The 26,398-nt window shown below is 48.5% G+C and overlaps 2 protein-coding genes across 3 annotated transcripts in view; both read right to left on the minus strand.

Moving 5' to 3' along the window:
* The window catches only part of LOC144000414 (uncharacterized), a 136,709-nt gene extending 118,772 nt beyond the window's left edge, over nt 1-17,937 (minus strand). The window contains exons 1-3 of one of the 2 annotated variants that reach the window (XM_077494224.1): nt 17,499-17,937; nt 14,872-14,998; nt 10,015-10,088 (exon numbers count right to left, since the gene is read on the minus strand). In XM_077494224.1, the coding sequence (XP_077350350.1) occupies nt 10,015-10,088; nt 14,872-14,998; nt 17,499-17,817 (520 nt within the window). In that variant the 5' untranslated portion in view covers nt 17,818-17,937. The remainder of the gene's footprint in view (nt 1-10,014; nt 10,089-14,871; nt 14,999-17,498) is intronic. The other variant, XM_077494225.1, reaches the window with a different exon arrangement.
* Nucleotides 1-26,398, minus strand: part of LOC144000415 (uncharacterized) — a 132,609-nt gene that overhangs the window by 26,102 nt on the left and 80,109 nt on the right. The gene's annotated exons all lie outside the window — the stretch shown is intronic.

Here is a 26,398-nt window from a genome sequence, read left to right on the forward strand (position 1 = left end):
CATATTTTGGGAGTAAGACAGGTATTTGCACCCACGGGAGTCTATGCCTCTTCCTGTCCCTATGCGCTGTCTGCTGGGAAACACACGGGTCCCAGAGACAGCGCGGACCATTCCTATTGCGCTGTACGACTCGCGCATTTGCAGTAGGGAACTGGGAAGTGAAGCCGCAACGCTTCACTTCCTGATTCCCTCACCTAGAATGGCAGCAGCCGAGAGCCGAGCGATCGATTGGCCTCGGCTGCCGACATTGCTGGATCCTGGGACAGGTGAGTGTCCATTCATTAAGTCCCCTTTCACACCACACCTCCCTTTGCATCGGCGGTAAAACAATTTGTGGCGCATTTAGGCCGCTAGCGGGGTGCTTTTACCCCAGCTAGCGGCCGCGAAAGGGTTAAAACCGCCGGCAATACGCCACAATAGCGGCGTTTTGCCGGCGGCATTACAGCGCTGTCCCATTGATTTCAATGGGGAGCAGCGGTGGAGGAGCGGTAAACACACCGCTCCTTCACCGCTCCAAAGAAGCTGCTGGCAGGACTTTTTTCTGACGTCCTGCCAGCGCACCTCTGTAGTGTGAAAGCCCTCGGGCTTTCACACTACAAACAATGGTGCAGCTTCTTTAGGGCGGATTGCAGGCGCTATTCTAATGCTATAGCGCCTGCAAAACGCCCTGGTGTGAAAGGGGTGTAAAAGTCAGCAGCTGCAGTATTTGTAGCTGCTGGCTTTTAATATTTTTTTTCACAGTGAAATCCCTCTTTAACTTGATTTTTGCTCTCTAATTGCTGATTTTAGAAAGTGTTTCACATATCAATAGACAGTAGTGGCCAAAACCTTTGGGCCAAGAATGAAACATGCTGGGCTGAGAATGATAGTCTTTTCTATTTGTTAACAATTTGCAACAGTCTTGAGCTGAAAATTGTGTGTGTTTGATGAACCAAAAACTAAAACTATGTCCCTTTTTCATACACAGGAAGACCTCAGCCATGAAGAGGATGGTGTGGAATGCAGTAGCCAGGAGGTGGCTGCGGAAAATGGCAGCCAGGAGGAGGCAGGGGTAAGCGGCAGCCAAGCGGTGGGCAGGCGGAGGAGCCTGACTGAATCACAGGTCCCTCCCCTCCGCCTTCCACACAAAAGGGCCAGAAAGGGGAGGAATGTGGAGGAGTCGGCTCTGAAGCTCATCGGGGAGGCTTCAGCGGCCCTCAAAGCCACCCCCACATATCAAGAGGCCTTTGCCGCCTTGGCTGCCTGCAAACTCCAGCAAATGGAGGAGGGGCAACATATCTTGTGTGAGGAGCTAATTATCCACACCCTCAACAAGGGGCTGTTGGGCCAAATCACACAAGCAACGCACTTGTGTGATTTGGCCCATGCCCCTCCTTCTCCTCCTCCTTCTGCCACACCTCCAGCACCACAGCCACAGCCTGGAAGGAAGTGTGGAAAGAAGACCAGAGAGTGATAACCTGGGTTCAGTCTGGTCTGACAGAAGATGCAGCCTCTTGTAGGACCACAGCCTGGGAACATAGATGTCATCTGCTGCTGTTGCAGGTTTCTTGGACTTCAGGACCAGACTTCTCTCCCTCAGACATGTACTCCTCAGGCCACCAATTTTTGCGTTTAAATAGTTGATGTGTGCCTGGGGGCCAAAGGCTTCGCTAATCTCCCTAGTTTCTCCAGCGCTGCCTCCCTCTTTATCTGTTACTGACACCTAAATAACGTTTTTTTTTGGTTGAAGAAATACTTGCCTATGTGTTTTACTTCAAAAAGGACAGTTTATTTGTGAGTAGGCAGGTACATTTCAAAAATACAAAGTCAAATGAATAACAAGGGGCACCAACACCAAACAACCTCCTCTAGATTAAAAAAGAAAACAATAAAATAAAAAGATAATAATGGTGTTGTAGTAAGTTGACACACAAAACACACCCAAAAAATGCAAAGATGAGTAAACTGTCAAAAAAGGACATGTTGATTAAAAAAAAAAAAATTATTGAAAAAAAAAAAAATATTGGGGAGATGTGATGAATTAAAATATTGTATTGATGAAATAAGTAAAAAGAATAAGAGAATGCGCTGCATGAAACAATTTTTAACATTGCAGCGTGACGAATGTGCTATATCGATTACGAGCAGTAGTTTTACCTGAGCGAGCGCTTCCGTCTCAGAATTTTATTGTGAGCATGCGTGGCACCTTGTCCATCGGACTAGGCTACACACGATGGGAACTGACGTGATCGGATCATGTTGTCGGAAAATTTTATAGCCCAGCTCTCAAACTTGGTCCGACGGATATTCAGACGGAAACAGTCCGATGGAGCCCACACACTGTCGGATTATCCGCCAACATGGTCCTATCGGATATTGTCCATCAGAATGTCTGACCGTGTATACAAGGGCTGAGTGTTAATTTAGATAATTAGCTCAGGTTAATTCTGTTTCTGGCTACAGTTGTATTGTTAGAATAAATGATCAGGAGGGGGGACCTCCCCTTCTACTGTATTATAAAAACTTGTCATTTTGGTTCTAATAAAGGAGTCCATGTTGAGCAGCTAAGCAAGTGTCGTCTTGTTTTGTGCTTGTGAGCGGTTGATATATCTGATATCTATATTCAGATTTAGGAAGCGGTATACTGACGGAAGCACTCAATTGGAGTGTGGGATTGGTTCCGTCACATTGTTGGCAAGCATTGGGACACTTCCTGCAGTCTGGGACATCCAAACCTCCACTGGGATCCAAGATCAGGATAGCAGACTTAGGTCACCCCAGCGGAGATATGGACCTGGCATCAGCGTTCCCGGGGCTGATGCGGATCATCCTTTCAGCATACACCAGGACTGTGTCTGAGGATGAATACCTGGAGATCAGGCAGCAGAGATCAGGCAGCAGATTCGGGTGGAGCTCTGGATTGCAGCCCTCCAGCTCGCTGTTATAAAACAGGGCAAGTGCTTTCCACCCCAAGAGCAGCAGGTCAGTGACCAACGGGCATTGCGGATGGCATTCCTGGGAGAGCGGCCCCAGGAGCAATGGGTGACTGATTTGGACAGGCTGGTCCAGCAGGAGATAGAGCTGGACAATTATTATCGGGCTCTTCAATGGCACGCAGAGCAGGGATATTTAGGGGAGACAACAGAATGCTCTCCAGAGGGATATGACTTTGGAGGCCCTGGATTGCTGTGGGAGAGCCTTACAGATCGTTTTGTGTTTGGCGATGAAGGGGAACCTACCCTTGAGGACCTGCAAGAATATAAAGAGGCTATGCTTGGTCTTGCAGGGGTCTCAGAGCTTAAACCTGATCTGGACCATTTGTTAAGGAAGGAACAGAATCTGGAATGGGCATACAGGAAACTGCTAGAACACGTTCAGCAGCATGCCAGAGAATCAGCAGTGGAAACTCTGGATATTGTCGTCCCCAAACCTGAAGTTCTGACAAAAGGGCAGAGTTCTGCTAACCTCTGTCCAGCACAAACAATGGCTCTGGCCTTCTTGAGAGAAGAGGTAGTCGGCCTTTCTCCCACAACACTGACAGGGACATGTGATTTTCTGCCAGCAGCATCTATGGAGTTGCAACAAACTTCTCCAGCTGAAGATCTGGTAACTGAACAGAGGGTCCAAGACCTCTGTCCCACACTTTTAGCAATTCCAGAGACTGGGGATTTAACAGACGTTTCAGTATTATAAATACTTGTCATTTTGGTTCTAATAAAGGAGTCCATGTTGAGCAGCTAAGCAAGTGTCGTCTTGTTTTGTGCTTGTGAGCGGTTGGAATATCTGATATCTATATACAGAGTTAGGAAGCGGTATACTGACGGAAGCACCAAAGTCGGCGACATTGACTTCCTTTGCTAGTCCCTGCTACCTGGAGCGCATTCAAAATGAACAGACTTTCCTCCATGTGTGGGCAAGTCTGTTCATTTCAAAAGTATGGCGGACTCCCGCCATAGTCCGGCATACTAGGTCCGCCGGACCTAGTCCGCCGGAAAAGTCCGGTGTGTGGGCAGGTCCGCTCGTTCGGAAATGTGGCGGACTTTCCGGCGGTTTGTCCGCCATACTAAGTCCGCCGGATAGTCTGTTCGTGTGTACACGGCATTATAGTAGCTAAATTTAACGGTTTGGTTATTGGAGCCCACATTCTAAAAAATCAGGGGCTTTCAGGTTCAGTAGTAACCACCCTGATTAATGTCAGAAGGCCGGCCTCCAGGACCATTTATTACAGGGTCTGGAAGGCCTATGTTGCCTGGTGTGAAACCAAGGGTTGGCATCCTCGAAAGTATGCCATAGGAAGAATTCTGGCCTTTCTACAGTTAGGAGAAGAAATGAAGCTGCCCTTGAGTACAATGAAGGGTCAGATTTCAGCCTTGGCAGTGTCTTTCCAAAGGCCGATTGCTTCACATTCTTTAGTCCGGGCATTCATACAAGGGGTAACTCGGATAACTCCACCAGTTAGAGCACCCTTGTGCCTATGGGATTTGAATCTGTTTTTTTCAGTGTTGCAAAGACAACCCTTTGAACCGATATGTATTATTCCTTTGCTCCATTTGACAAGGAAATTGGTAACCTCTGCAAGAAGAGTTTAAGAGTTAGCTGCCTTCTCCTGTAAAGAGCCATACTTAATCATTCATAAGGATAAGGTGGTGCTGTTTCCTCACCCAACCTTTTACCAAAGGTAGTGTCTGGTTTTCATCTGAATCAAGATGTTCCCCTACCTTCCTTTTTTCCAGAACCTCGTTGTGCAGAAGAAAAACAATTGCATTCTCTCGATGTAGTGAGAGCAGTTAAGGCTTATCTGAAAGGGACAGCTCAGATACGGAAAACTGATGTTTTGCTTGTGTTCCCAGAAAACCCTAGAAAGCGCCAGGCAGCATCGAAATCTACTATTACTAAGTGGATTTGTCAAGTGATTAGTCCAGTTTATGGTCTGAAAAGAAGGGTTCCTCTCTTTCAGATTAAGGCACACTCAACCCGGGCAGTCAGTGATCATGGGCAGTGCATCGCCAAGCCTCTTTGGCTCAGATTTGCAAGGCCGCTACTTGATCGTCAGTACATATATTCACAAGATTCTATCAAATGGATGTAAGATGGCAGGAGGCCCTCACCTTCGGGCACAGCGGTATAGGTCCTCATGCCTGGCGATGGCTGTTTTGCTTTGTGTTTCCCTCCCCTCAGGTAGCACTGCTTTGGCACATTCCACATAGTTATTACTATGGTGCTCTGTGTCCGTGATGTACGATAAAGAAAATAGGATGTTTATAACAGCTTACCTGTAAAATCCTTTCACGGGACACAGAGATCCCGCCAGGCCCAGACTGGCCATAGGGCAGACCAGGGCCACCCGCTCTATAGCATGTTACTGTTCAGGTCGCACAGCCGGAGGTAAGCGGCGACCGGGACCTGAACATGGTTAACACAGGCCGTGTGCGCCACTCACCGCTAGCGCTAAGCGCCCATGCCTGTGTCTTCTTCGGCGGAACTTTCAGCTGCATGAGCTGAGCTGTGTGTCTCTCTCACACACAGATCAGCCTCAGAACCGTGCTGACAGTTCTCTGCTCCCAGGGACTGCTCCTCCTCCTCCTCCAGCCAAGGTGTCCGCATGGTGGGGCAAGGGGGAGGGCTACTGTCAGGATTTTTCCACCCCTACCCTTCTCTTATCGGCAGCACATGTGAGGAGAAAGCTTCCTGCCTATTGTTCTTCCCTCACTCACGGAGAGAGAGAGACACACTGTACCACACCACTAGAGAGACAGCCACGCTGTACCGCACCACCAGAGAGAGAGCCACGCTGTACTGCACCACCGAAGAGAGAGACACGCTGTACCGCACCCCCAGAGAGACAGCTACGCTGTACCGCACCACCAGAGAGAGAGCCATGCTGTACCGCACACCCAGAGAGAGCCATGCTGTACCGCACCACCAGAGAGTGCCACGCTGTACCGCACCACCAGAGAGTGCCACGCTGTACCGCACCACCAGAGAGAGCCACGCTGTACTGCACCACCAGAAAGAGCCATGCTGTACCACACCACCAGCTAGAGAGTCACGCTGTACCCGCACCACCTGAGAGAGAGCCATGCTGTACCGCACCACCTGAGAGAGCCACGCTGTACCGCACCACCAGAGAGAGATCCACGCTGCACCACACCACCAGAGAGAGCCACGCTGTACCGCACCACCAGAGAGAGATCCACGTTGTACCACACCATCAGAGAGAGCCATGCTGCACCGCACCACCAGAGGGAGCCACACTGTATTGCACCACCAGAGAGAGCCATGCTGTACCACACCAATAGCTAGAGAGCCATGCTGTACCACACCACCAGAGAGAGCCACTCTGTACTGCACCACCAGAGAGAGAGCCACGCTGTACCGCACCACCAGAGAGAGAGCCACGTTGTACCATACCATCAGAGAGAGCCACGCTGTACCGCACAACCAGAGAGAGAGCCACGCTGTACCGCACCACCAGAAAGAGAGCCACCCTGTACCGCAGCACCAGAGAGAGCCACACTGTATCACACCACCAGTGAGAGAGTCACGCTGTACCCGCACCACCAGAGAGAGAGCCCTGCTGTACTGCACCACCAAAGAGAGAGCAACGCTGTAACACACCACCAGAGAGAGAGCCACGTTGTACCTCACCAGCAGAGAGAGAGACACCCTTTACCGCACCACCAGAGAGAGCCACACTGTATCACACCACCAGTGAGAGAGTCACGCTGTACCCGCACCCCCAGAGAGAGAGCCATGCTGTACCGCAGCACCAGAGAGAGAGCCATGCTGTACCGCACCACCAGAGAGAGAGCCACGCTGTAACGCACCACCAGAGAGAGAGACACATTTTACCTCACCACCAGAGAGAGAGCCACGCTGTACCACACCACCCGAGAGAGAGCCACGTTGTACCACACCACCAAAGAGAGCCATGCTGTACCGAAGCACCAGAGAGAGCCACACTGTATCGCACCACCAGAGAGAGCCATGCTGTACCACACCACCAGAGAGTGCCATGCTGTACCTCACCACCAGAGAGAGCCACGTTGTACCGCACCACCAGAAAGAGCCATGCTGTACCACACCACCAGCTAGAGAGACACGCTGTACCCGCACCACCTGAGAGAGAGCCATGCTGTACTGCACCACCTGAGAGAGCCACGCTGTACCGCACCACCAGAGAGAGAGCCACGTTGTACCACACCACCATAGAGAGATCCACGCTGTACCGCACCACCAGAGAGAGAGACACATTGTACCACACCACCAGACAGAGCCACACTATATCGCACCACCAGAGAGAGACACGCTGTATCACACCAACAGCTAGAGAGCCATGCCGTACCACGCCACCGGAGAGAGCCACTCTGTACAGCACCACCAAAGAGAGTCACGCTGTACCACACCACCATTGAGAGAGTCACCCTGTAGCGCACCACCAGAGAGAGCCACACTGTATTACACCACCAGTGAGAGAGTCACGCTGTACCCGCACCACCAGAGAGAGAGCCATGCTGTACCGCACCACCAGAGAGAGTGTCATGCTGTAACGCACCACCAGAGAGAGAGCCACGTTGTACCTCACCACCAGAGAGAGATCCACACTGTACCACACCACCCGAGATAGAGCCACATTGTACTACACCACCAGCTAGAGAGCCATGCTGTACCGCACCACCAGAGAGAGCCACGCTGTACAGCACCACCAGAGAGAGTCACGCTGTACCACACCACCAGTGAGAGAGTCACGCTGTACCCGCACCACCAGAGAGAGAGCCACGCTTTACCGCACCACCAGAGAGAGAGCCACGCTGTACCACACCACCAGAGAGAGAGCCACGCTGTACCGCACCACCAGAGAGAGAGCCACGTTGTACCTCACCACCAGAGAGAGAGCCACACTGTACTGCACCACCCGAGAGAGAGACACGTTGTACCACACCACCAGAGAGAGCCATGCTGTACTGCACCACCAGAGAGAACCACGCTGTGCAGCACCACCAGAGAGAGTCACGCTGTGCCACACCACCAGTGAGAGAGTCACTCTGTACCCGCACCACCAGAGAGAGAATCACACTGTACCGCACCACCAGAGAGAGAGCCACACTGTACCGCACCATCAGAGAGAGAGCCACGTTGTACCACACCACCAGAGAGAGAGCCACGCTTTACCGCACCACCCGAGAGAAAGCCACGTTGTACCACACACTCAGAGAGCCACGCTGTACCGCACCACCAACGAGAGAGCCACGCTGTACCACACCACCAGTGAGAGAGTCACGCTGTACCCGCACCACCAGAGAAAGAACCACACTTTACTGCACCACCAGAGAGAGAGCCACACTGTACCGCACCATCAGAGAGAGAGCCACGTTGTACCACACCACCAGAGAGAGAGCCACGCTGTACCGCACCACCAGAGAGAAAGCCACATTGTACCACACCATCAGAGAGCCACGCTGTACCCACACCACCAGAGAGACAGCCATGCTGTACCTGTACCCACGCTGTACCAGCACCACCAGAGAGAGAGTCACATTGTACCGCACCACCAGAGAGAGAGCCACGCTGTACCCGCACCACCAGAGAGAGAGTCACGCTGTACCCGCACCACCAGAGAGAGAGAGAGCCATGCTTTACTGCACCACTAGAGAGAGAGAGAGCCACGCTGTACCGCACCACCCGAGAGAGAGAGACACGTTGTACCTCACCACCAGAGAGAGAGCCACGCTGTACCGCACCACCCGAGAGAGAGCCACGTTGTACCACACCACCAGAGAGAGCCATGCTGTACCGCACCACCGGAGAGAGCCACACTGTATCACACCACCAGAGAGAGACATGCTATACCACACCACCAGCTAGAGAGCCACACTGTACCGCACCACCAGAGAGAACCACGCTGTACAGCACCACCAGAGAGAGCCACGCTGTACCACACCACCAGTGAGAGTGTCACGCTGTACCCGCACCACCAGAGAGAGAGCCACGCTGTACCGCACCACCAGAGAGAGAGCCACACTGTACCGCACCACCAAAGAGAGAGCCACGTTGTACCACACCATTAGATAGAGCCACGCTGTACTGCACCACCAGAGAGAGCAACACTGTACCACATCACCAGAGAGAGTCAGGCTTTACCCGCACCACCAGCGAGAGAGTCACGTTGTACCCGCACCACCAGAAAGAGAGCCACGCTGTACCCGCACCACCAGAAAGAGTGCCACACTGTACCCGCACCACCAGAGAGAGCCACGCTGTACCCACACCACCAGAGAGAGCCACGCTGTACCACACCACCAAAGAGAGAGAGCCACGCTGTAACGCACCACCAAAAAGAGAGCAGGTCAGTGTCACTGGGCAGTGTGGGCACAATAGGAGACAGACAGTACTCACATTGTATGACTACAATAGGACTGGCACACTGTAATATAGAGGGGACTGCACTGTAATCATTGCAGTGCCCCTTTTCAGTGCAGTTCCCTTTATATCACTGTGTCCCTGCACATTACTGTGTGGAGGACCAACACCAGCCACCCCCGCAAATGCCCCTGGAAAAGTTGTCTGCTAAGTCTAAAATGCCCGGGCCTATTTTTTGTCCCAGTCCAGGCCTGCCTGGATCGGGCTCCTCTTATTGGGATAGGTATATATTGCTTTGCTACAAAAACTGGGGTACTGCCTGTATCAGAGAGGTTATATAGGGAGCGGGACTTCCATTTTTTTTTTGGGTGTACCAGTGTCCATTCACCTATAGGTGGCGTATAACCTATATAGTTATTACTATGTTGCTCTGTGTCCCGTGGTGTACTTCAAGAAAAGGATTTTACAGATAAGCTGTTAAAAAAATCCTATTTTTCTTCCCTGCCACAGCTGTCTGCAGTAATCCCACCCCTGGTGTCTGACTGACAGGTATTGTGGCCAATCACATGCTGGCCAAAGAGATGACAGCAAGGTTAGTAGAATGAATAGCAATTGAAGGGCAAGAGTAATGGAATCATATCACCAACATGAGGTCTTTAAACAGGAAAATGTTACCTGTCATTTTTACGCAGTTTTCCATAAATGTTTTCACATATTGCATTTCTTCAGCTGATGTTTGTTTTCTGACTCTGGAGAAGAGTAGAAGAACACAATGTTTATACACGTCAATGGTTAAAAAGACCCCTTAAACACGTATGTGCATGCTTTAATGTGTCTTTAGTTTGAGTGAAAAGTATATATTTAGTAAGTTTTTTTTGTTTTGTTTTTAATGAATGCCCTATCACCCTGTCACCCTATGTGCCAGGACTTGGATCTCTCCCAGCAGCTAGCAGATCCCAGTAATTAGGCTCAACCTGATGCTGGCTGCTGGGACAGTGCACTATATTAACAAAAGTATTGGGACGCCTGTCTTTACACACACATGAACTTTAATAGCATCCCAGTCTTAGTCCGTATGGTTCAATATTGGGTTGGCTCCGCCCTTTGCAGCTATAACAGCTTCAACTCTTCTGGGAAGGATGTCCGCAAGGTTTATGGGTGTGTCTATGGGAATGTTTGACCATTCTTCCAGAAGCCCAATTGCAAGGTCAGGCACTGATGTTGGACGAGAAGGCCTGGCTCATAGTCTCTGCTCTAATTCATCCCAAAGGTGTTCTATCAGGTTAAGGTCAGAACTCTCTGCAGGCCAGTCAAGTTCCTCCACCCCAAACTCACTCATCCATGTCTTTATGGACCTTGCGTTGTACACTGGTCCAAATAATTTTTTGGAGGGGAGATTATGGTGATGGGGGGGAGGGGGGGTGTTTTCAGGGGTTGGGCTTGGCCCCTAAGTTCCAGTGAAGGGAACTCTTAAGGCGTCAGCATATCAAGACATTTTGGACAATTTCATGCTCCCAACTTTGTGGGAACAGTTTGGGGACGGCCCCTTCCTGTTCCAACATGACTGCTCACCAGTGCACAAAGCAAGGTCCATAAAGACATGAATGAGCGAGTTTGGGGTGGAGGAACTTTACTGGCCTGCACAGAGTCCTGACCTTAACCTGATAGAACACTTTTGGGATGAATTAGTGTGGAGACTTCTTGTCCAACACTGGTGCCTCTCATAAATGGAAGGATGGTCAAACATTCCCATACACAGAGGCGGTTCTAGGCTTTGTGAGTCCTTAGGCAAAACCTAGACAGGAGGGCCCACTCCATTAGGGATGAGCCGAACACCCCCCCCCGGTTTGGTTCACACCAGAACTTTCGAACAGACTGAAAATTTGTGCGAACTTTAGAACCCCATTGAAGTCTATGGGACTCGAACATTCGAAATAAAAAGTGATAATTTTAATGGCTAATATGCAAGATATTGTCCTAAAAAGGGTTTGGGGACCTGGCTCCTGCCCCAGGGGACATGGGTCAATGCCAAAATTGTTTTTAAAAATTGACGTTTTTTCGGGAGTACTGATTTTAATGACGATTAAAGTGAAAAAAAAAGTGAAATTTTACTTTAAATATCGTGCCTGGGGGGTGCCTATAGTATGCCTGTGAAGTGCCACGTGTTTCCAGTGTTTAAAACGTCCAGCTGCCGAAAATAAGGACAAGCGTGTCCCATGGCCACGTGCTGATGACGATGCACCGCGTCCATGACCAGCACTGTTGTCTCTAGACACAGAGCCTGCTTGCCCTCTTTTATTGGCTTGTGACTGTCTACATCTCCTTGTTGGCCTTCCAGACATAGTAATGGCCTGCAAGGAGATGGGAAAACCAGCAAGTAGGTAGTGTATATTTGTGCTGGAGGCACACAACACCCACTAACTCCTGCAGATGCCTTTATTATAGAACACCAGCAATAAAGGGTAGATACAGGTGTATACTGTGCTGGAGGCACACAACACCCACTAACTCCTGCAGATGGCTGTATTAGAGAACAACTGCAATAAAGGGTAGATACAGGTGTATACTGCGCTGGAGGCACACAACACCCACTAACTCCTGCAGATGGCTGTATTAGAGAACAACAGCAATAAAGGGTAGATAAAGGTGTATATTGTGCTGTGCTGGAGGCACACAACACCCACTAACTTCTGCAGATGGCTCTATTAGAGAACAGCAATAAAGGGTAGATACAGGTGTATATTGTGCTGTGCTGGAGGCACACAACACCCACTAACTCCTGCAGATGGCTGTATTAGAGAACTCCAGCAATAAAGGGTAGATACAGGTGTATAGTGTGCTGTGCTGGAGGCACACAACCCCCACTAACTCCTGCAGATGGCTCTATTAGAGAACAGCAATAAAGGGTAGATACAGGTGTACACTGCGCTGGAGGCACACAACACCCACTAACTCCTGCAGATGGCTAGAGAACAGCAATAAAGGGTAGACACAGGTGTATACTGCGCTGGAGGCACACAACACCCACTAACTCCTGCAGATGCCGGAACACTACAAAAGGCTGCCGCGCTGGCGGCCTTATATAGTGTGGGGCATGTACTAAACACCCTGAGCTATAATTGGCCACGGGCATCCTGCCTGTGACCAATTATGGCTCTCCTTGCTGCCGGTGCTGTGATTCGCCAAGCAGGCGGGCTCACAGTGCATGCTTGGCCAATCATGAGCCAGCAATGCATTGCGATGGCGCAGTGCATTGTGGGCCGTGAGCGCCACACGAATTTGGTGTGAACGGCCCACAGAGTTCTGGCTTCACCGAACAGGTGAACAGCCGGTGTTCGAGTCGAACATGCGTTCGACTAGAACACCAAGCTCATCCCTAATGTCCATAATGGGAAAATAATTAATGTGATAAAAAATTAACTGTATACATTGCATATATTAAGAGCTTTAAAGTGCTGGTGTCAGTGCTCTCTATATCGGTGCTTGTGTCAGTCCTTTCTATCTCAGTGCTGATCTCAGTTCTCTCTATCTCAGTGCTGGTGTCAATGCTTTCTATCTCAGTGCTGATGTCATTGCTCTCTATCTGGTTGCTGGTGTCAGTGCTCTCTATATCAGTGCTGTGTCAGTGCTTTTTATGTCAGTGCTGGTGTCAGTGCTTTCTATGTCAGTGCTGGCGTCAGTGCTTTCTATCTCAGTGCTGTTGTCAGTGTTCTCTATCTGGGTGCTGGTGTCAGTGCTCTCTATCTGGGTGCTGGTGTCAGTGCTCTTGATCTCAGTACTGGTGTCAGTGCTTTCTATCTCAGTGCTTGTGTCAGTGCTCTCTATCTGGGTGCTGGTGTCAGTGCTCTCTATCAGTACTGGTGTCAGTGCTTTTTATAGCAGTGCTGGTGGCAGTGCTCTCTATCTGGGTGCTGGTGTCAGTGCTTTTTATCTTAGTGCTGGTATCAGTGCTCTCTATCTCAGTGCTGGTATCAGTGTTCTCTATTTTGGTGCTGGTGTCAGTGCTGGTATCAGTGCTCTCTATCTTAGTGCTGGTGTCAGTTCTCTCTATCTCAGTGCTGGTATCAGTGTTCTCTATCTCAGTGCTGGTGTCAGTGCTCTCTATCTCAGTGCTAGTATCAGTGTTCTCTATCGCAGTGCTGGTGTCAGTGCTCTCTATCTCAGTGCTGGTGTCAGTGTTCTCTATCTCAGTGCTGGTGTAAGTGTTCCCTATCTCAGTACTGGTGTCAGTGCTCTCTATCTCAGTGCTGGTATCAGTGCTCTCTCTCTCAGTGCTGGTGTCAGTGCTCTCTTTCTGGGTGCTGGTGTCAGTGCTCTTGATCTCAGTACTGGTGTCAGTGCTTTCTATCTCAGTGCTTGTGTCAGTGCTCTCTATCTGGGTGCTGGTGTCAGTGCTCTCTATCAGTACTGGTGTCAGTGCTTTTTATAGCAGTGCTGGTGTCAGTGCTCCCTATCTGGGTGCTGGTGTCAGTGCTTTTTATCTTAGTGTTGGTATCAGTGCTCTCTATCTCAGTGCTGGTATCAGTGTTCTCTATTTTGGTGCTGGTGTCAGTGCTGGTATCAGTGCTCTCTATCTTAGTGCTGGTGTCAGTTCTCTCTTTCTCAGTGCTGGTATCAGTGTTCTCTATCTCAGTGCTGGTGTCAGTGCTCTCTATCTCAGTGCTGGTATCAGTGTTCTCTATCGCAGTGCTGGTGTCAGTGCTCTCTATCTCAGTGCTGGTATCAGTGCTCTCTATCTTAGTGCTGGTGTCAGTTCTCTCTATCTTAGTGCTGGTGTCAGTTCTCTCTATCTCAGTGCTGGTATCAGTGCTCTCTATCTCAGTGCTGTTGTCAGTGCTCTCTATCTCAGTGCTGGTATCAGTGTTCTCTATCGCAGTGCTGGTGTCAGTGCTCTCTATCTCAGTGCTGGTGTCAGTGTTCTCTATCTCAGTGCTGGTGTAAGTATTCGCTATCTCAGTGCTGGTATCAGTGCTCTCTATCTTAGTGCTGGTGTCAGTTCTCTCTATCTCAGTGCTGATATCAGTGTTCTCTATCTCAGTGCTAGTGTCAGTGCTCTCTATCTCAGTGCTGGTATCAGTGTTCTCTATCGCAGTGCTGGTGTCAGTGCTCTCTATCTCAGTGCTGGTGTCAGTGTTCTCTATCTCAGTGCTGGTGTAAGTGTTTCCTATCTCAGTGCTGGTGTCAGTGCTCTCTATCTCAGTGCTGGTATCAGTGCTCTCTCTCTCAGTGCTGGTGTCAGTGCTCTCTATCTCAGTGCTGGTGTCAGTGCTCTCTATCTCAGTGCTGGTATCAGTGCTCTCTATCTCAGTGCTGGTATCAGTGCTCTCTATCTCAGTGCTGGTGTCAGTGCTCTCTATAATAATTAATGCTAACCCCAAACCATAAAATTTTCTTGTAAATACCAAAAATAAGCATGCTCACCTTCAGTTCTGAACATATCACCAGTAAACATATCATTCGATCAGTCCCTCATCTAATTCCTGGAAACCAATCTGCTCCAAGGATGCATCATCTAACACAAGAATCACTTACCTGTACACAAAGATGGGGACAATAAAGTCTGAGAAATTTGGTTCCAATTCAGAATCTTCTAAGGCCTCCATCATAGCTTTGTAATTGTCTTTCCATTCAACTTTCTCTCCAATGGACACAAAGTTTCCTGGAATTGACAAGGAACAGAGAATGCATCACACCAGAAAGTGAGTCCAAAAACATTTTTTCCATTTAAATAGTTAAAACTAAATTTACATGTACGGGGCGTTTCAAGGGCGGGGCTAAGAGGGGGCTAATTTAGGAGGGCAGATACTTCCCTAAAAAAATATCTGCCAGGGGCATGTCCGGCCAGTGAGGAAGATGGCTGCCTGCTAGCTGAGCTCCTGCTCCAAGCCACCGACAAGCTACGATACCCAACAACTGAGGTACTCCCAGCGACTACCTATGGCTTCCCTGGAAGATGCAGCACAAGGTGCTATCCACAAACGGGGCTCACAGCGCCTAGCCCCACAGAAACTGACAGATTATTACTCCACCACGAACGGACGGGTGTACCAAGATGGCGCCGGAGCACACACCAGACTTGCCGAGGAAAGAGAGCACTCCTCAGACCCCAGCAGATCATCCACTTCGGTATGTACGGCCATACACTGTGCAAACACAGAGGAAAATGACATCTCTCCCCCTGACAGCCCATCTACCCGCAGCCCATCTAAATTTTAAAAAGCTAAAGGAGACCAGCAGGCAGAGGATTCTGATATGGAAGAGAATGCTGCAGAGCATTCCACCCAGACCCCTCTTGAGCCCTTCCCTTTATCTTCTCAGTCTGTGTCAATGACTAATATGAAAGACCTGCTGATTTGCCTGAGAGACTCCCTGCACATTGACATGGTGAATATAATGAAACCTATCAAGGCTTCTGTGCATGATCTGCAGCAAAGAATGTCACACACAGAGCACAAAATGGAGGATGCCTTCTCTGCTCACAATCATCTCGTGGATAAAAAGAACAGCACAATGACATACAGAGAATGACGGCTAAACTGGCGGATATAGAAGATCGCTCACGCAGGAACAATATTAAATTCCACAACATTCCAGAGGCCATTTCTGCCGTTGATTTTTGATAGGCTGCCTACGCCAATTGCTACACTTACTAGTGCCCAATGCGACTGATATAGAACTGATAATCGTCAGAGCGCTCTCAGGGCTGGGCTCAGCCCTTCCTTCTCTGATCTGGCCGCTCAGCTGTCGGCTAATTTACAGCTCCTATCTCTCCACAGTGACAAAGCTGTTGATGATATCCTGCTCATCAGTCCTGCCTACTTAAGCCGTCCAGCCCAGATGATCTCTGCCTTCGCCTTGGTCGCATCTCTAGAGACACTCTCCTGTGATAAAGTCTTGGTTGGCTGAAATTCCTTCTGGCTCCAGATCTTGCTGGCTGTTCTACTACGCTCATCTCTGGCTCTCTGACGTTTTGGCTTGTCTGACTCTCCGTTCCGGTTCCTGAACTCTGGCTATGTTTTGACTACGTTTACTCTGTGGTGATTGTGAATAACTGCTTTATTTGCTTTGAAACAGAGGTTGGTACCGCCCCATTTCCAAATCAGTCGTTGAGAATTCCAATACAAAATATTATCAACTTATCTTTAAGGCCTACCAGCAGGGCATTATTGATCTTAATACTTGGAAATATCTTAATGTGAAAGATCCCAAAACTTCCACTTTCTTTTCCTTACCCAAAGTCCCTCATTAACCCCCCAGGCCGACCTATTGTGCCTGGGTGTCAAGGATTAACTGAAAATGCTAGTGCATTCGTTGACAAATACCTTTTTCCACACGTACTCTCCTTACCATCATATGTTAAGGATACCATTGACCTACTACGTATACTGGATGGTAAAAAGCTTCCTTTGAACACCTGGCTGGTGGCTCTGGACGTTGAATGCCTTTACAATTCCATCACACATGATAAAGGAATCCAAGTCATTCAGTCCCAACTGAATGAAAGGGGTTCAACCTTTGAAGCATATGGTGGGTTTGTTCTCCAGCTACTCACGAAAAAATGGCCATTTTTAAAACTTTTTTTGCATTGATACATGTCCCCTGGGGCAAGACCCGGGTCCCCAAACATGTTTTATGACAATACCATGCATATAAGTCTTTCTAATTAGCACTTTTGCCCATATACTTTTAAAGGGTGCTCCGAAGCTTTCGAATTTTCTGAAAACACCCAAAATTGTTCTCTATTCGGCAAACTGGCGAACAGCCAATGTTCGAGTCAAACATGAGTTCAACTCGAACATAAAGCTCATCCCTACTCATCACAGAGTTCTGTTTGATCTGCAGTTGCCGTAATGTTGCCCAGGTGATCAGTAATGACACCAGGCATGTGATGGCTTGACAGTTCGAAAATAATTCGGGAAACAATTGGGAAACAATTAAATCGATGAGGTTTAGCTCCACCTTCAGGTGCCCATATCTGTAGTGAGGAGAGTTGCCTCTACTACAACCAAGACTATAATAGTCATATAAGTGTCTTCTATGGAGTGACCAACAAAGTGTTACAGAGCTAAGGGGCATCTGGATTTATCTTTGGTCACAAGTAATTTTACATTATTTGTTTTTTGGCCCGTAGCCTTTGGAGCTCTCAGAATGTTACTCACCCAACTGGGCATACACTTCAGCTCTTTCAAAATCATTCATTTTGCTGCATCCTCTGTTGTCTACCATGGTGATCATATCGGTAATCGGATAGGCATTTCTGACCATGGTCAGTCCGTGGTCGGTTTCTCCAGCCTCAGCATGTTCTTTGAAGTTCTCACCCTCTTCCAGGACATACATACAGGAGTTGATGAAGGAAGATTTTCCATGGCCGGTATAGCCAAATAGCTGTAGTAGGACTCTTGTGTAACCTTGACTGCCCAGATCTACGTCTTCCAGGCTGAAGCTCAGAATTTTGTCCCTTAGCTGTCTAATGTCCATTGCTGATATTTTTTTTTTGTTTCTTTCCCTATCTTTCTAAGTTTTTATGCTCTATCTTCTGTGTCAGTTGCAGTCGTAGCAGTTGCTCAGTCTCAGATACTTTCTTTCCATTTAGACAATTACAGGAAATGACTCGAGTCTCTGGGATTTTCAGCACATAACAAACACTTAAAAAAAAAAAAGTATAATTAAATACAAAAAGTACTTCTTTTCTGTAAAATTCATTAAAACCACCTCCATCTTACATAGTTACATAGTTAGTCAGGTTGAAAAAAAAGTCCATCTGTAACTGATTGTAATTTGTCTACTTTTTACAATGTTTGGTGTGAGAATAAACATTTCCTGAGCCCTTCACCCCACCAGATAAGTGTAGTGGCGGGCTCCTGAAGAGCACACGCTATGTGTTTTTCAAAATTAAAATCTACCTAAACTGCAGTTAGGTGTGGGTATTATTTGTCTAAAATTGACTTCTGTATCAGTTTGACTGGACTGTGAGATGTTCAGTCTGTCCACTGGGGGCACTGTCTCTTGTGGCAGGCGTGGAACTATGGTCTGGTCAGGTGCTTAAGTTACTCTCTTTTGGAGCCAGGTCAGTGGGAGTGGCCCTCTCGCTGTGCCCTCTGGGAGAGGGTATTTAAGATGCGGTCGTCACATGGTTCGGGGTTCCGGTCCAGTATTATGTGCTGACTACTTAGTCCTGGTCCTCCTGACCAGCCTCCAGGAAGGCTATGACCTGGGGTTGCAGATCCACCCAACTTGAATGCCTCTGGGCTGGCTAACCCAAGGCAAGGAGACTAAAGGAGGAATCTGAGGTGGTTGGGTGCCGTCTCCGGTTCGGGTGAGACCCATTGTACTCCAAGCATTCCAGGGGAGGACTCTTTAGAAGAACACCACATACGGGTTGCTTTTCTTAACAAGAGCCTGGAAGGGCTGAAGTTACTGAAATAATCCAGTCTTATGGATATCGCCAAGCAGGTTGAAAGATCCAGGTATCCTACAAGTGTTCTACAGCTTAGTTTACCTACTAGGGATGAGCCGAACACCCCCTGGTTCGGTTCGCACCAGAACTTTCGAACGGACCCCAAATTCGTACAAACTTTAGAACCCCATTGAAGTCTATGGGACTCGAACGTTTGAAATTAAAAGTGCTAATTTTAACAGCTAATGTGCAAGATACTGTCCTAAAAAGGGTTTGGGGACCTGGCTCCTGCCCCAGGGGACATGGGTCAATGCCTAAAATGTTTTTAAAAATGGCAGTTTTGGCGGGAGCACTGATTTTAATGACGATTAAAGTGAAAAAAAATTAAAATATTCCTTTAAATATGGTGCCTGGGGGGTGTCTGTAGTATGCCTGCGAAGTGCCACGTGTTTCCCGTGTTTAGAACAGTCCCTGCACAAAATGACATTAAACGGAAATAACATTATTTAAAACTGCTTGCGGTTTTAATGTTATATCTGGTTCCTGCAATATGGTTGAAAATCATTGAGAAAAATGGGATGGGTAGCCCTCCCTGCCCATTACCAGCCCCTTTGGGTCTTGTACGCATATTAAGGGGAACCCCGTACCCATATTAAAAAAAGGAAATGTGTGTGGCCCCCAGGCCCTATATACTCAGAACAGCAGTATACAGGTGGTGCAAACAAGACAGGGACTGTGTAGGTTTGTTGTGTTAAGTTGAATCTGTTTGTAATTTTCAACTGGTACATTTTTAGTGTAGCTCCAGTCAAAAAAACTATTTTTAAGCTTTTTGGAAAACATGGGGAAGGGTTATCACCCCTGTATAATTTGTTTTTCGTCCATCTTTTTTCATCTCACTTGCTGTTGTCTTCTTCCGTTTGCAAGTAGGAGATGTTTGTAAGTTGGATGTTTGAAAGTAGGGACCTGCCCTATATGCTCTGCAGAAATGGCGGAACAAGGTGTTGGTTTTGCCACAACATTGTAAGCCCTGAAAGTGACTCTTGGTGGGCGCTGAAGCGCCCTGCTGTGAATGATTATATCAAGAATTGTAATTACATGCCATTGTTGAACAGTGGTAGAAAAATTGACCTTTGGTGGTTGTGGTGCTGGTGCCACAACACTATAAGTCCTCACAGTTACTCTGGGTGGGCACAGGAACGGGCCCTCCTGTGAAATATTATATCAAGAATTGTAATTACATGTCCCTGTTAAACAGGGGCAGAAAAATTGGGCCTTAGGCACTGGTGCTGGTGCCACGACACTGCAACCTCTCCCATATACTCTAGTTTTATTGCAGGAATTAGCCCTGCTGCAAAGCATTGCATCAAAAATTGTAATTAAACGCCCCTGTTAAACAGGGGCAGAAAAATTGGGCTTTAGGCACTGGTGCTGGTGCCACCACACTGCAACCTCTCCCATATACTCTAGTTTTATTGCAGGAATTAGCCCTGCTGCAAAGCATTGCATCAAAAATTGTACTTAAACACCCCTGTTAAACAGGGGCAGAAAAATTGGGCCTTAGGCACTGGTGCTGGTGCCACGACACTGCAACCTCTCCCATATACTCTAGTTTTATTGCAGGAATTAGCCCTACTGCAAAGCATTGCATAAAAAATTGTAATTAAACGCCCCTGTTAAACAGGGGCAGAAAAATTGGGCCTTAGGCATCACCCAGAACCAGAAATGTTCATCCAACATATCAGCGGAGGAGGAAGAGGATAGACAATCAACATAACAGGACGGTCACTCAGCATCAGCATAGGCAGTCTTGAAGGGATGTGATATTTCAAAAAAAATTATTCGGTTACATCAGCTTCAGGTGCTTGGTAGCTGTGGGTGATCCAAGACTGATTCCTCTTGATGAAGGTCAATCGATCAACTGATTCGGTGGACAGGCGCACCCTGTGATTGGTAACAAAGCCACCAGCAGCACTGAAGGTGCGTTCCGAAAGAACGCTGGATGCAGGACAGGCCAGTAGCTCAATTGCATACTGTGCAAGCTCTGGCCAGTGATCCATCCTCAAGACCCAGTAAGCCAGAGGATTTTCGGTGGGAAAGGTGTCCAAGTCTGACCTTGCCCCTAGGTATTCCTGCACCATGTAAATCAGACGCTGGCGATGGTTGCTGGAACCGATCATACCTTGGGGCTGCGGACTAAAAAAATTGTCTGAAAGCATCAGTCAGACGGCCACCTTCTCCACCGCTCCTTCTGACCGATGCCTCAGCAACACGTTGTCCAGGACCAGGAGTTTGTAACCTCCCAGTCTCTGGGAACGCGTTGCACAGACCTTTCTGCAAGGCCTCCCAGAGATGTCTCATCCTCTGCTCCCTCTGCGATGGCAAGATAAGGTCGGCAACCTTACCCTTGTACCGTTGATCAAGGAGAGTGGCCAGCCAGTAATGGTCCCTCTCCTTGATCCGAAGAATACGAGGATCCTTCCGCAGGCTTTGCAGGATCAGGGAGGCCATGCAGCGTAGGTTAGCTGAGGCATTCGGTCCGGAGTCCTCTGGGTCACTAAGGACAACATGATCCGCAGCTACCTCCTCCCAGCCACGTACAAGTCCACGTGTTTCTTGGGACTGTAAATCATCCCTACAAGACTGCTGCTGCTGATGCTGAGTGCCAGCCTCCACCTCCATGCTGACACAATCATCCTCCTCCTCCTCTTCCTCCTCCTCATCCTCCTTTTCTGTGTGATGGGTGGCACAGCAGGAACACTGTCTGGATAAAGGGGGCCTTGAGAGGCAAGGAAGTCCTCCTCTTCCTGCCTCTGTTCTGCCTCAAGTGCCCTGTCCATTATTCCACGCAGCGTATGCTCCAAGAGGTGGACAAGAGGTACAGTGTCACTGATGCATGCACTGTCACTGCTCACCATCCTTGTGGCCTCCTCAAACGGTGACAGGACAGTGCATGCATCCCTGATCATGCCCCACTGGCGTGGTGAGAAAAAACCGAGCTCCCCGACCCTGTCCTGGTGCCGTAGTCGCACAGGTACTCATTGATGGCCCTCTGTTGCGTATGCAGCCGCTGCAGCATGGCCAACGTTGAGTTCCACCTGGTGGGCATGTCACATATAAGGCGGTTCTTGGGCAGGTTCAACTCCTTTTGGAGCTCAGCCAGCCGAGCACAGGCATTAAATGATCGGCGGAAATGCACACAGACTTTCCTGGCCTGCTTCAGGACATCCTGTAAGCCGGGGTACCTGCCCAAGAACCGCTGCACCACCAGGTTAAGGACGTTAGCTACACAGGGCACATGGGTCAGTTGTCCCTGTCGGAGGGCGGAGAGGAGGTTGGTGCCATTGTCACAAACCACCATTCCTGGCTTAAGCTGCGTGGCGTCAACCACCTCTCGGCCTGCCCCTGCAGAGCTGACAAAACATCCGCCCCAGTGTGGCTCCTGTCCCCCAAACAAACCAGCGCAAGCACGGCATGGCATCGTTTTACCTGCGTACTTGCGTAGCCCCTGGAACGCCTACAGAGCACCGCTGGTTCTGAGGACAGAGCACTGGAAGAGGCCATGGAGGAAGAAGAAGAGGAGGGGGTGGAGGAGAGAGGTGTGTCACAACCAATAGTAGCATTTTGGAGGCGTGGTGGCGGAACAACCTCCAACACTACTGCACCTTGTCCTGCATCCTTCCCAGCTGCCAGAAGGGTGACCCAATGGGCCGTGAAAGACAGGTAACGTCCCTGTCCATGCCTGCTGGACCACGAGTCAGCGGTAATATGCACCTTACCGCTGACTGCCCTGTCCAGCGAGGCAAGGACATTGCCTTCCACATGCCGGTAGAGAGCCGGAATCGCCTTCCGTGAGAAAAAGTGGCGTTTGGGGACCTGCCACTGAGGAACCGCACATTGTACAAACTCACGGAAGGGGTCCGAGTCTACCAACTGAAAAGGCAGCAGTTGAAGTGCTAGCAATTTAGCCAAGCTAGCATTCAACCGCTGGGCATGTGGATGGCTGGGAGTGAACTTCTTTCGCCGGTCCAGCAGCTGGGGCAGGGACATTTGCCTGCTATAATCGGACGTGGGTGTACTGCTAGCAGAGTGCCCGGAAGCACTTGGCTGTGGCACACCTAATTCTGGAGTCAGTGCCCTCATCATCCCCTCCCTCTTCATCGCTGTAGCAAACCTGGCAGTATGCTGCAGCTTGTGGAACATGACTGCCAGATTGCTGTCCTTCTTGAGCATCCCCTCTCTCTGCGCTCACGCTACTGCCTTCCTCTAGCTGAGTGTCATCATCAGAGCCTACAAAACACTGGGCATCCTCCTGGAGCATGTACCCAACACTGTGCTCAAACAGTTCAGGAGACTCCTCAGGAGGACGTGGTGGGTCTAGGGAAGGAGTCACTGATGATGACATTGAGAGGAGGGAAGGTGATGCGTTGGCAGCTGCTTTGCTAGTACCCTGAGACTGGGTGAGAGAGGATGAGGAGGATGAAGAGGGCTTAGTCATCCACTCTACCAAGTCGTTGGCATGTTGCGGTTCAACATGTCCAGCTGCCAAAAAGAAGGACAAGCGTGTCCCATGGCCACGTGCTGATGACAATGCACCGCGTCCACGACCAGCACTGTTGTCTCTAGACACAGAGCCTGCTTGCCCTCTTTTATCGGCTCGCGCCTGTCTGCCTCTCCTTGCTGGCCTTCCAGACATGGTAATGGCCTGAAGGGAGTTGGGTAAAAAGGAAGTTGGGTAGTGTATATTGTGCTGGAGGCACACAACACCCACTAACTCCTGCAGATGCCTTTATTATAGAACACCAGAGATAAAGGGGTATACTGTAATGGAGTCACACAACACCCACTAAGCCCTGCAGATGGCTCTATTAGAGAACAGCAGAGATAAAGGGGTATATACAGATGTATACTGTGCTGTGCTGGAGGCACACACAACTTCCAATAACTCCTGCAGATGGCAAGTGGGCTCAAATAGAGAAGAGCTGTGTAGGTGGATATAGCGGTATGTACTGGGTACAGAGCACGCAGACAGCACGCACAAGCTCCTAACATTACTGACTGCAAGCTCTATTATAAAAGATAGATCACTAGCTATATAGGTGAGGTGAATATAGCGGTGTATACTGCGGTCAGGGCATGCAGACAACGGCACAGTGGTGTAGTGGATAGCACTCTCACCTAGCAGTAAGAAGGGTCGCTGGTTCAAATCCCAACCATGACACTACCTGCCTGGAGTATGCATGTTCTCCCTGTGCCTGCGTGGGTTTCCTCCGGGTACTCCGGTTTCCTCGCACAATCCAAAGACATGCAGGTAGGTTAATTGGCTTCTGTCCAAAAATTGGCCCTAGTATATGAATGGGCACTCATTGAGGGTAGGGACCGATGTGAGTGTGCAATGTACAGGGATGGGGACAATTGTAGATGCTCACTCACGTTGAACTGGATAGACTGGTGTCTTTATTCAACCTTACTAACTATGAAACTATGAAACAACAACCACTACAGAAGAGCAAGATCGAAAATCAGCCGATAACTATCGGTGTGTACTGTGTTGAAGGTACACAGAACACCCACTAACTGCTTCAGACGCCAACACACTACACAAGGCCGCCATGCTGGTGGCCTTATATAGTGTGGGGCTCTCCTTGCTGCTGGCGCTGTGATTGGCCAAGCATGCGGGGTCACAGTGCATGCTGGCCAATCATGAGCCAGCAATGCACTGCGATGACGCAGTGCATTGTGGGCAGTGAGTGCCACACGAATTTGGCACGAACGGAATTCGCCGAACAGCTGATGTTTGAGTTGAACATATAGTTGCTAAGGTTGAATAAAGACACCAGTCCATCCAGTTCAACCTGAGTGAGTGTCTACAATTCTCCCTATCCCTGTACATTGCACACTCACATCGATCCCCACCCTCAAGGAGAACACAATCCAAGGTCCCCATTCATATATTAGGACCAATTTTGGGCAGAGGCCAATTAACCTACCTGCATGTCTTTGGATTGTGGGAGGAAAACCGGAGTACCCAGAGGAAACCCATGCAGGCACAGGGAGAACATGCAAACTCCAGGCAGGTAGTGTCATGGTTGGGATTCGAACCAGTGACCCTTCTTACTGCTAGGTGAGAGTGCTAACCACTGTGCCGCCACCACTGTGCCGTATGTTCGACTCGAACACGAAGCTCATCCCTACTCCCAACTCTTCGAGATGGGAATGAGGGACACCTATCAGCAAAAGTATGCAGGCATAGGACACACCCACTGCCACTCCCCCTTAAAGACCCCCTTAAAGGAGAATTGTACAAAATAACAAGATTGGTTAAACCCACAAGTGCTTTTTTATACCCCTACTATTTGTTTATATCGGCTTTTGGAATTTACAAATGCAGCAATTTAGAAATCGGATGAAAGGTTTAGCGCTTTTTGATAGATAAAAAGTGCATTTTATATACAACTATATAGTTCAGACCAAAATGAAGGACAAATGAGGGACATTTATCCAAGTCAGGGACAATTGGGAGCTGTGCGATTAGATGCACTCCAGCGATGGCTGCATGTCATTGGTCAGGGCGGGTGGACCGCGCCATGCAAATGGTTATTTGTAGATATTCCTATAATGGCTAAAAGTTGTTTTTATCTACATTTCCTGATTCAATTAAACTACGACTGGTGATCCTACCAGCAGGGTAAAGGGATTTCATTTTAATTAATAATAATACAATTCTGGTTTTCCCACAAGATTTTTTTATTAAATAAATACTGTATATATATATATATATATATATATATATATATATATATATATAATGTACAGTATCTAACAAAAGTAAGTACACCCCCCAGTCACATTTGTGTAAATATTTTCTTCTCTCTTTTCATGTGACAACACTGAAGAAATGACACTTGTCTACAATGTAAAGTAGTGAGTGTACAGCTTGTATAACAGTGTAAATTTCCTGTCCCCTCAAAATAACTCAACACACAGCCATTAATGTCTAAACCGCTGGCAACAAAAGTCAGTACATGTATATATATTATTATTATTTTAGTTTTTTTAAGAGTATGGATGAGAAACATTGTGCATTTTTACTTTTAAAAATGTTTGCAAAAATATGAACATTCTTGTTAAATTTTTCCATTTTGATGAATTGCAGTGTAATGAATTAAAAAAAAACATTCTTGAGGGCTATGAAAGATCCTCTCCTCTATCCTGGACCTGTGCCATAAAATGCATAAAACGGCTCCTCATTTGCTTGGAACCTGACCTTAGGTATTGTGAACACTAATACAAAAAAAATTGTCTGATTGTCACCTGTAGTATGTCCACAGTCTCTGATTGTCTCCTGTAGCATGTTCGCAGTCTCTGATTGTAACTTGTAGCATGTCCGCAGTCTCTGTCACCTGTAGCATGTCCGCAGTCTCTGATTGTCACCTGTAGCATGTCCACAGTCTCTGATTGTCACCTGTAGCATGTCCGCAGTCTGATTGTTACCTGTAGCCTGTCCTCAGTCTCTGATTGTCACCTGTAGCATGTCCGCAGTCTCTGATTGTAACCTGTAGCATGTCCGCAGTCTGATTGTTACCTGTAGCCTGTCCGCAGTCTCTGATTGTTACCTGTAGCATGTCCGCAGTCTCTGATTGTCACCTGTAGCATGTCCGCAGT

The sequence above is a fragment of the Lithobates pipiens genome, unplaced genomic scaffold (genome assembly GCF_037356315.1).
Source record: "Lithobates pipiens isolate NorthernLeopardFrog02 unplaced genomic scaffold, aLitPip1_a1.2 Scaffold_22, whole genome shotgun sequence".
Lineage (NCBI taxonomy): Eukaryota > Metazoa > Chordata > Amphibia > Anura > Ranidae > Lithobates > Lithobates pipiens.